General features: G+C 32.2%; 1 protein-coding gene across 2 annotated transcripts; it reads right to left on the bottom strand.

Annotated features, from left to right (window-relative positions):
- Window positions 1-4,680: 4,680 nt before the first annotated feature.
- Window positions 4,681-11,102, bottom strand: LOC139892021 (uncharacterized). Of its 2 annotated transcripts, none has more exons than XM_071875051.1 (5): window positions 10,941-11,102; window positions 10,278-10,364; window positions 7,077-7,581; window positions 5,468-5,551; window positions 4,681-4,885 (listed from the first exon to the last, which is right to left on the bottom strand). In XM_071875051.1, exons 3-5 carry the CDS (start codon window positions 7,570-7,572, stop codon window positions 4,788-4,790), a joined length of 678 nt encoding a protein of 225 aa, XP_071731152.1. In that variant the 5' UTR covers window positions 7,573-7,581; window positions 10,278-10,364; window positions 10,941-11,102; the 3' UTR covers window positions 4,681-4,787. The 2 variants fall into 2 exon arrangements, with proteins under 2 accessions (XP_071731152.1, XP_071731153.1); XM_071875052.1 differs by having other exon boundaries at window positions 10,292-10,364.
- Window positions 11,103-11,409: the final 307 nt, after the last annotated feature.

Here is an 11,409-nt window from a genome sequence, read left to right as displayed (position 1 = left end):
AACCTTTTGGTTGACACTTGAAAGCATGTTTATTCTCAGGTATGAAAGAAGTCTTCCGCTGTGCAATTGTTCATTGTAAAGATATTACTTGGAGTCATTCATGACATATTTCAAAAGACGTTGCATTCGGGTCATTGAGTTCATCAAGATTATTATTTAGTCAATTATAGTTAGATATATTATGAAATAGTATGCATGTCGTCAACTTTCGATGTAAATGAAAATTTGTCTTTTAAAAACGAATGCAATGTTTGTAAAATGTATCATATAGAGGTCAAGTATCTCGCAATGTAATCAACTATTGTGAATCGTTTATAATCGATGTGGACTTCGTCCGGATGGATTAGGACGGGTCTATACAGTTATCAATAACCCTACAAACAATATTGATCAATGATTACTTCTTTATGAATCATTCAATCACAATTTGTATATCTCATCTGATGCTATGCGTTCGTTCTTTATTTTATTTTATTTTATTTTTCCTTCTTTCTATTCTTCAAACCCATTAAACCTTTGATCTGATTCGAAACGAATTGAAGGAAAGTGGAAATGCAGAAACATTCTAATTCATTGCTTGAAACTTTCTTCAAAGTTACAAAAGCTAATTCGAAGAAACAATCAAGAATTTCGAGGTCAAAGTTTTAAAAACAAAAGGTCAAACGATTTTTTATGAATGAATTCGAGTAATATGTTACGATTCTGATGAAATTGATGATTCTCGTATATTCCATTGACGATTTGAAAGATAATTTATGAAGGTTTCGAAGTCTAAAAACGTTTCAATATCAAAATCATTTTTTTTTGTTCATCGTCGCTGCTCAGCAGCATTTTGTTTATATTTTTTTTCTTTTCTTTTTCAATTTCATTTTAATACTAGTTAAATGTTTTTGAATCTATTTTTTTTATCCTAACACTAATTAGTAAACATTTTTTTTAAGTTAATTCATGGATTCGTTTGATTTTTATTGGGGAAGAAGTGGAAGAAACAGAAAAAGAAACAGGTTATAAATTTATCATTTGGGTTTAGTTCAGGAAAAATGAATTGGTTCAATGGTTGTGAGGGTGTTGAGGTATACGAGAGGTCTCGGGTTCGAGCCCTGCGGGCAGCAACTATTTTTTTAGAAGGCCGTATGAGGTAGTTTTTAATGTCAAAAATCTTCATTATTATTATTATTATTATTATTATTATTATTATTATTTTTATTATTATTATTATTTATTATTATTATTATTATTATTATTATTATTATTATTATTATTATTATTATTATTATTATTATTATTATTATTATTATTATTATTATTATTATTATTATTATTATTATTATTATTGTTATTGTTATTATTATTATTATTATTATTATTATTATCATTAAATTATTTATTGTTGTTGTTAATTGTTATTATTACTAATACCATTAATATGTTTATTAGAATAATTAAAAATATTATTATTATGGTTATTACTAGTATAACTATTATTATTATTAACATGATTAGGATTATTATCATTATTATCATTAATACTAGAATTTGTATCACTTTATAAATATTAGTATTATCAATATGTTTATAATTATTAATATCATCATTACTAATATTATCGTTATTGTTAGTATTATTATTATTATTGTATTATTATTAGTATTATTATTATGATTTCAAGGATATTAAAAATATTAATAACATAAATATATATAATAAAAGATAATAGGATAAAGATTATAGAAAATAGTTGTAGTTATACGAATACATGTAAAAGTTATGATTATAGATACAAATTAATTTTATAAGAAACTATAGTCGTTATCATAGAAATTTGGCACGAAGATTATGATTTTCATGATTAGGAATATAAAGATTTTAATAATATTATTACAATTATGAAAATAAAAATCTTGGATATTAAGATTAGCAGGAAAATCATTAAATTAAAATTTTAATTAATTTATGATTCATAGGAATTACTAAAAAAAATTTATAACTATTATTATCATAGCACAACTTAGTATTATATTTGTTAATATCATTATTTCTAATAATATTATTATTAGTATCACTTTTATCAATATTATTATAAAATATCATTATTTTTATTAACTTTAGTATTACCAAAACTAATACTAACAATTTCGTAAACAAATGATCTTCATATAAAAGATATATATTTAATATACATAACTTAACTATATTAATATTGCGATGTATAAAATGGAAATATATAAATAAGGAAACTTATAAATTATTAAATATAACAATTACATCACTAATAATAGTATATAGATTTATTCAATTACAAGTATATGTTTTAATATATATATACAAATGATATAGGTTAGTGAATTCAAGGTCAACCATGCATTGTTCAGTTTCGTCGTATGAATATTTTTACTAAAAATATTGGATTGTGAGTTCATTTACTCCCTTTTTATTCATTACATTTTTGGGCTGAGAATACATGCAAATGCTTTATTAACTGTTTTACAATATTTATATGTGTGAGTTTCATTTGATTCCCTTTTACTCTTTACATTTTTGGGACTGAGAATACATGCGCTGTTTTTATAACTGTTTTACTAAATGCTTTTGAGATATATTTTGAATTGAGAATACATGAACTGCTTTTATAAATGATTGACGAAATAGACACAAGTATTCAAAACTACATTCTATGATAGAATTATTTGAATTCAGAGGTTCGATTTCTATAAGATTGTATTATCGACCATCGGTGAGATGATTTTGTCATTGCACTACGCATTAGCTCCCGTTTTAGCTACCCTCGGAGAGATGATTTTGCATTGCACGCACGCATTAGCTCCCGTTGTAAAATTATATTGTATTAACTACCACGGTGAGATGATTTTGCATTGCACGCACGCATTTGCTACCGTTGGTGAGTTGTTTTGAAAAGTTCCGGTGTTCTTCATATGAATGATTTTACAGCAGGAGTAGACCTGCACAGATTGTTTTCTAAATATGAGTATCTTGTGGTCTATTATACTATTGGAAATGATTATTTATGATAAACTAATGAACTCACCAACCTTTTGGTTGACACTTTAAAACATGTTTATTCTCAGGTATTAAAGAAATCTTCCGCTGTGCATTAGCTCATTTTAAGGATATTACTTGGAGTCATTCATGGCATATTTCAAAAGACGTTGCATTCGAGTTGTTGAGTTCAACAAGATTATTATTAGGTCATTGATAGTTTGATATAATATGAAATGGTATGCATGCCTGTTAGCTTTCGATGAAATGAAAGTTTGTCTTTTAAAAACGAATGCATTGTTTGTAAAATGTACCATTTAGAGGTCAAATACCTCGCGATGAAATCAACTATTGTGAATCGTTTATAATGTATATGAACGGGTCCTTTCAGAGTTGAGGCCGCAATCGTGGTCTTCTTGAAATATGGAAAGTATCTTATGTATAACAGTTGGTAAGCTCTGTCAGTGGTGTTGACTTCTCGGCTAGCGGCTTGAGCTAAGTCTGAGATTTTTTTCCCTTAAATATTTAAACGTGTGTTACTTCATTAACAACGGACGACGACCTGTGTATTATGGCCGGCGACTTGACCCGAATAGTTTCCTTATTTAGATGGGGTCGCCGTCATGTGTCTTTCGGCCGGCGTTTTGAGGGGTTTGCGTGGGAACTTTACTCCGTGTTGACTTTATTTTGGATTTTTTTTTTTTTTTTTTTTTACTTTAGTGAGGCCGCCAGCTTGACATCAGATGCCACAAGCCTCAGCTTACTTTCTCGGGATTTCTAGCTCTTTAATTTCCTCTATATCTTGACTTGTTTTCTCTATAAATAAATGTACCTGCTCTTTCAAGCCGTTAGTAGCCTTTGCTCATTTTCTCCTAATAAACAAAGGAAGTGGTCGTCTTTGTGTAAAAATCAGGAAGATAACACTATAAAAAGGGTAGAACAAAATTGTATAATTTTAGTGCTAACATGCAGCATGCGCATGATTAGATAGTATTAACGTATCATTGGGAGATCATGGTCATGACTATCAACTCAGAGAACAAGTCAGATAGCGGAGATACATTAAGAAGTATATATTTGTTTGATATAGATTGTATTTATCCCTAATTTATATGAGTTGTAATCCCTTACATCTAACAATTTGCTTGAAATCCAAGGAACCAATTAGAGCGCGACATGTGGCGCGACAATCACATGTGATTGAAAAAAAATTATTTTTTTTTTTTTCAAAAAAAAGTTTTTTTTTTTTCAAAAACATTTTTTTTCTTTCTTAAAGTTTAGCCCGATTTAGAGTTTAGGGTTTAGAGTTTTGAGTTTATTCGGCCTTCGAGCCAACGCTTGCTTTTACGCGAGCAATGAGGATGCGCGTTACTAAGGCTTTAGGCTTGTATAAGGGGAAGGCTCACCGAGATGATCAAAGGCTGCCCAGAGACAGGGGGCGGAGACTAGACTAGCTTTCCAGGATAAAGAATGCAACCAAGATAGGGATGAATGACTCTACTGACAAGTTACGGGATACGAGCGTCATCCCCACCCCTGCTTATACAGAACCAGCTCAATTACATAAGACCCTGTAAACCCAAAACTCTAAATCGTTCGTGTTAAAAACTCAATCTAAACGCTAAAACAAAACCCTAAACCCTAATTTCTAAACCCCAATTCATAAACTCTAAGAGGGTAACATGTCTCAATAAACAATAGTCTGATAGTTAGACAAACAGTTTGATCACACAATTATAATCCAAATAATCACATGAGGAGTTGATATCTTAGATCAAACACAATCGCGTTTACACCAGATTCCCTGATTTGTATACAGGAGTCAAATGTCGAAGATAATGGTTTCCGCCAAACATATTCAAATCCTTCACCCTCTGTATCTCAGTCCCTGACACACGATAAACAAAATATGAAAGACGTAAGTAGCTGTGCAGACACACATTTCTTGATCAATTAGTCTTCGACTGCATTCTTAATGGGATGAAATATTGGCAAGTAACTATAGTGGCAAACTAGACGAGTCAGATTGAAATCTGTCATAACTTATTCATTCATTAACTTGTTTATAAAACACTGATTAATATATTGTGTGTTGTTCTTGAGTAATAGAATATTTATACTAGTACCTGTGCTATAGCCTATAGTAACAATTGTTTTCCTATAGTTTGTAGTCAGGTTTTTAATTTATACAACTTATTTACAGCCTAATCACACTTATTATATGTAACTAAATTTTTCCTACAGTCAATTTGATGATTTGATATGTAACAGATTGGCTTCATATACCGTACATGTAGGGCCCACACAACAAACATTATTCATCAAGTCATACGATTCATACTTTCCCTAAGAATTACTTATATAACATTTTATACTCCACAATTAGTGACAAGCAGTATTTAGGTATACTTGCATGATCCCATCTAACATACTATTAACAAAAGAATAAGGGAACTTGTGATAGTTTTACCTTCATCAAACGTTAACTTGATGGCACGCTTCTCCAGCTCAACAGCATGTCTACTACACTCATCAGGAGAAAAGGCTCGAAGCTCTACAATAACAAGTGGATATTAACATATCAAACGAGCATGCAAATCAAAAATCTAAAAATCAATAGAACACTACTATAAGTCAAGGTATTAAAAGTCGTGAGTCGGGGACGAGTCGTCTGGACTTTGGAGGGACGAGTCAATTGAGACGGGGACAAGTCGGATGTTAGTACGATTTTCCGTATAGCGGCTGTAAGGTACTAGTACAGAAGATTAGCTGCTCAGCGTATGGCGTATACTGTTGATTGTTGTTTGCCCTCGAGAAATAATCTCTGCAGACCCGGAACACAGATATAAGATCTGTGGGGTGGCCTCAATCAATCTGTAATGATCCGTCTAGCGCACTGTTGTTAAGCGGCTAATGTTGTTTTAGAGTGAGAAAGAACTGTGTGAGAGAGAAAGTGTATTTCTCTCTGACTGAAGTTCAGATCAGAATGATCTGAAATGTGGTGACCCAGGGGGTCTATTTATAGGCGTAGAATGTCCGAAATTTACGGGATACACGTGTCAATCACTGAATGGTTCTGTTACGTGAAGTATCCGGAATGTCGGTGGCGTGTGCTGACGTGGCTGCGTGCCGTTCACGCGCTGAATTAAAGGGCTTATGCATAGAAGCTGCCTGCAGGGCTTACGCTTGACGCTGGGCGGCCTGCTAAACGCTGGGCGGCAAATACTGAAAACTGCCAAATTTCATTATGTCTTGTGCTTTTTGATCGAATTTTTTTGTATGAAACAGTGTAATGGTGTATCCTAGGAGATACACACATAAAAACATCAGTTTCATACAAAAAATTCGATCAAAAAGCACAAGACATAATGAAATTTGGCAGTTTTCAGTATTTGCCGCCCAGCGTTTAGCAGGCCGCCCAGCGTCAAGCGTAAGCCCTGCAGGCAGCTTCTATGCATAAGCCCTTTAATTCAGCGCGTGAACGGCACGCAGCCACGTCAGCACACGCCACCGACATTCCGGATACTTCACGTAACAGAACCATTCAGTGATTGACACGTGTATCCCGTGAATTTCGGACATTCTACGCCTATAAATAGACCCCCTGGGTCACCACATTTCAGATCATTCTGATCTGAACTTCAGTCAGAGAGAAATACACTTTCTCTCTCACACAGTTCTTTCTCACTCTAAAACAACATTAGCCGCTTAGCAGCAGTGCGCTAGACGGATCATTACAGATTGATCCACAGATTGATTGAGGCCACCCCACAGATCTTATATCTGTGTTCCGGGTCTGCAGAGATTATTTCTCGAGGGCAAACAACAATCAACAGTATACGCCATACGCTGAGCAGCTAATCTTCTGTACTAGTACCTTACAGCCGCTATACGGAAAATCGTATTAACATCGGGCGTTGACCAACGTTGACTTTTACACATAAATATATCAAACACAAATATTTCAAAAATAGATATATGGCACAAAATCAGATTTTAATAAATATAAAATTTTTGACCTAACTATGACTTTGACCGGCTTTTAACCTAAATAGTCTATATTGTAGAACAAAACTCACTTTGAAGATAAACCTCCTGATTAGAGGTGTCACATTGCTTCAAATACTTCTGCAACTGAGCGAACCTTGCATGCCAATTCTCCATTTCAATTGACAAATTAACCACAGAAATATGCGCAGACGATTCATTAGCTTTTTCGGGATTATTGTTTTTATCGTCTAACTTTTGTTCTGCTTGTTGATATTCTGATGTTGTTATGTGATTCTTATCTGAGTTAGTGCGTGAGTTATTCAACTCCGCATCAGATTTTCTACGTGCGTAAACAAGATTAAGGTTGACATTGCTTATTCGTGCAGGACTTTTGGCTTGAGTAACATCATCTTCTTTTTGCAATGCAGAATCCTCGTCAAGATGTTCATTGTCATTGTTAGAATCACTTAGTTTTGTGTCGTTAAGTGATGATGATATTTGTTGGTTATTTGAGTTGTTGATGATGTTTGGACTTTTTCCCAGCCCGTACTTGCTGAGATCTGAGGTGACCATTCGTTCGACCATCCTAATGGCCTGTTTAAGCAACAAAATATGTTATAAAAAATAGTAAAAATAAAAGAGAAGATGTTATATATGTCATCGTTCAGTCATAAAAATACACTTGATGACTTGATGGTTTTAGTGAAGGTAAGTGAATTAATTGTCCTCTACCTTCTCTTTATCCATGTATTTGACATTAATTATAGAGGTGGTAAAAAGTAACTCTTACACTTACAGATGGGCTGATTTGAGTTATTATTGATCTCTAAAGAGTCAAACACATAAAATTTTTTAGGTAAAACGGGGAAAAGTCAGAAACTCAGCCACGTGATTTATGTAAGCATGCAGCCTCTTAAAATACATTCTTGGAAATAATTTTATTGAAATAGATCCAACAAAAACTATTTTTTAGAGAGAAATGAAGGAACTCCTCTTTACTTGTGTGTATATTAATATTAGTAAGTTAACAATAACATAACAATAATAATAATAATAATAATAGTAATAATATATAATAGGCGTAACATGGTGTTGGTAATCATAATCCACGCAGTGACTATTTACGTTAGAAGTAAAAAAAAAAACTGTTAATGAGTCAAACACAGCCCGACGTGAATTACCAAAGAACTAGCCGTTTTATCTAGTTACCCAACTCACCAATTTTGCCACATTAAACATATCGTGAGGCAATTGATTTCCAAATTGAAACTTCTGAACTAATTTCTTATTTTTATTCATTCTACAATGGAGGTTCACTAACTAATTTAGTGTACATTTGTTTTCTAAATCGAACTGGGGTGGTGTTAACACTATGTTCCGCCTCTGATTCGACCTATACTATTGCAAATTAAAAAGGAAGTGGTGGCATACTGGCATTACATTACATCAATATTAAATTTATGGAGAAAAAAAAAGGTAATTCGGACAGCCAGATCCTAAGCACATATGCCCTTTCTTATGTAAAAGAAAATTTTGCCAGTTAATCAAGTTTTGGGTCTATAAATACATATGAAAACATATTGGGTAATGTTCATGCCAAACAGAGAAAATTTAATTACATGTGTATGATTTTAAAGTTATATTACTGACAATGACTAACATACAAGGAGGAACCAAAGAAATAGGTAAAAGATAAATGGTCAAATGGTTTAAAAGTCATACAAACATCTTATTACCATTATGACTTGCTAAACAGCCGCATTCACATAAGGAGAAAAAAAAAAACAATCTTTTTAACAATACTTACATGTCATATATAATATAATTTATTTTATGAAATAAAAAAAAGGGATAATGCAAGTGTTAGTGGGTGGATAAGCCGAACAAAAAATTACCAAACTTTGACCAAAACACTCTTTAACCAGTTACCTAACCTCCACATTTTACCACATACACAAGCTGAGTTTTCAAGAACCAACTCGAGTTTTAGCATAATTCTCTCTCCTAGGGCATAAAGATAGGTTGAAAGGCCTACACTGGAGCTTCAAAACACCTTCAAGCGAACCTAACAACCTTCCTAACAATATCACTTTTGAACTTAAAAATAAATCTAATAGAGGGGGAAATGAAAGATATTTTGTTCTATCACAAAAAATTATCTGATTCTTTCCTTTTATAGAATTTCTATGCTACAAGAGAACAATCATATTTTTAGGAATTAATGATCTCTAAGAGTAGATTCACCCCTTTCCTTTATCTTTTAACTCATTGGATTTGGTAGTAAGAAAAAAAAAAATAACAAATAGAAAAGAATAATGGCTTGGGTTGTGTATCTATACTAATATATGGTAAAGGAGAAGGTTCCGTCGCAACAAATATATATATCAGGGTACCTCTTCGCTTTTTCTTGAAAAATACCATAATTCAAGTCCACTTCTAAATTTGAAACTTAGACCTACTACCCCACAAAACCAAAGACACATGTCATTTTATAGTTTTGCAAATAAAGTAATGATGTACAAATCATTTTTGTCTAACCTGAAACACGTTTTTTAATCAATTTAGGCCAATTTTGACACTTTTTAACCTGCAAACATATTACTACACCACAAAAGATTATTATTCTATCAAACGTAGCAAAGCAAGTTCCGCGTCTATAGTTGAGTAGCACAACCACATTACTGCTCACATTGCCATTGGCAAGCGCAGAAGCCAAAGACATCGGGAGTCACTTGTTAATTATTACAGTTTAAAGTTACAGTTTGATATAGTAACTACAAACAATAAGTTAAACAGTTAATTAAATCAAATTTTAGATAAGCCAATAACCAAAAAGAACACATCTTGTGATCACAAACTCATTAAAAAAGATTATTTGTGATGATCTAGGAATTGATAACTACGTAACTTTAAAGTATGTTGTGATGACTATGCTTATTTAGGCAATTTCCTTACGTTACTTTAAAGTATGTTGTGCCATAGTATTTTTACATGCTGATCATACAAGAAATAGATTATATAATCAAATTCCTTCTTTGTTCAACTAGTCAAATAGGTAGGTTTCTTTACACAAACAAGTTCCCACAATAGACTAACCTATAAGTTACAACTTCAAAGTGTCAATGAAAAATCACACGAGGTTACAGCAGCGTTTAGATGTAAGTTTAATCTCATTATTGCAACATTCACTATAGATCTTTGCAATAACTGACTATAAACTACCACTGTATTTGGAAAAGCATGTAAGGTTGCTACATGTAAACTGATTATTGAGTTAAAAGTAAGCCTACCAAACTTTCAGAACCTGATGTAATTCTTCAAGTAGCAAAGATCAACTTGAAACCGCACGTCGAAATGCCACCAACTTATCGTCTCAACTGCAATAATTACAATATCAGTTCTGATGCATTAAAGTTCTAGCCTTTTTTTTTTTTTTTTTTTTTTTTTTTTTTTTTTTTTTTTTTTGTATTTGACTAAACTTCATGTTCCAATACTTTGTCGATTTGGTAAAACGAAAGATAATAACTGAAAATAAGAGTCGCAATTCTCAGATCCTCGCACATGTACACTATTATACATGTCCCCCAAAAGCACAATATTCCCAAATATAAGTTCATGGATCACTCAATTATGCCATCAAATCATATCAATTAAGCTATTTGCATCCCATTATTGATCATATTAACTAAGATAAACAATATACAATCATATACATTACATTATTTTAACTCAAATTTAGTCAATTCAGACATATGATTTAGTTAGGTCAAACAAATAGAAATAGTTTATCAATAACGTAATTACACTTTTCCATATGATTGTAAAGAGCGCAAGTACCAATTTAGGTTCAAGACTCTAGTCAGAAACTAAAATCTAAGAAGTAAAAATAAAAAAACAAATCAGCACAGCAATTCACCCAAAAAGGTAACGAGGGACGATGAGAAATTGTTTACCTGGAATTGAATGCAAGGAATTGGGAGGGTAATCAAGAAATAAATCAACGGATGAAGAATTCTCTTGCAAAAAATTACGATTATCAAGTTAAGTTAAAACTTATTACAGACAAACAAAAAAAGTGGGGTTTTGGAGGGAGGGTATGTTATCTCCGAAGGTATTCGATCTCAAGCGGGAAGCCGATTACGGTGTATAGATAAAAATAAATGGAGGGTAGTTACAAATAATGGGGTTTGATTCTCGCCCACTACATTTTGGTCCATGTACACTTAATTACCTAATCTACCCTTACTTATACTTATAATAATAATATAAGTTCAACTTTTTAGGGGCATAACTGTCAACTCATGAGACAAAAGTGTATAGGGATCAAAAAGTATTGTGTGAGAATCATCTCTCACAAATAAAGCTTCCGCTTCAGCTGTTTATTTAATAAATAAAACATCTCATTTCATTTAGAGTCGTTCT

This window comes from Rutidosis leptorrhynchoides, chromosome 2, assembly GCF_046630445.1.
Source record: "Rutidosis leptorrhynchoides isolate AG116_Rl617_1_P2 chromosome 2, CSIRO_AGI_Rlap_v1, whole genome shotgun sequence".
NCBI lineage: Eukaryota > Viridiplantae > Streptophyta > Magnoliopsida > Asterales > Asteraceae > Rutidosis > Rutidosis leptorrhynchoides.
Note: the sequence above shows the minus strand (reverse complement) of the source record. Positions and strands in the feature narration are given on the sequence as shown.

Excerpts from the sequence above, each read along its gene's own strand:
- LOC139892021 (XM_071875051.1), bottom strand. The coding sequence starts at position 7,572 with ATGGTCGAACGAATGGTCACCTCAGATCTCAGCAAGTACGGGCTGGGA. Across the intron at positions 5,552-7,076 it reads TCAGGAGGTTTATCTTCAAA|AGCTTCGAGCCTTTTCTCCT; the intron begins GTGAGTTTTGTT and ends TTGTTATTGTAG. Across the intron at positions 4,886-5,467 it reads CAAGTTAACGTTTGATGAAG|GGACTGAGATACAGAGGGTG; the intron begins GTAAAACTATCA and ends ATCGTGTGTCAG.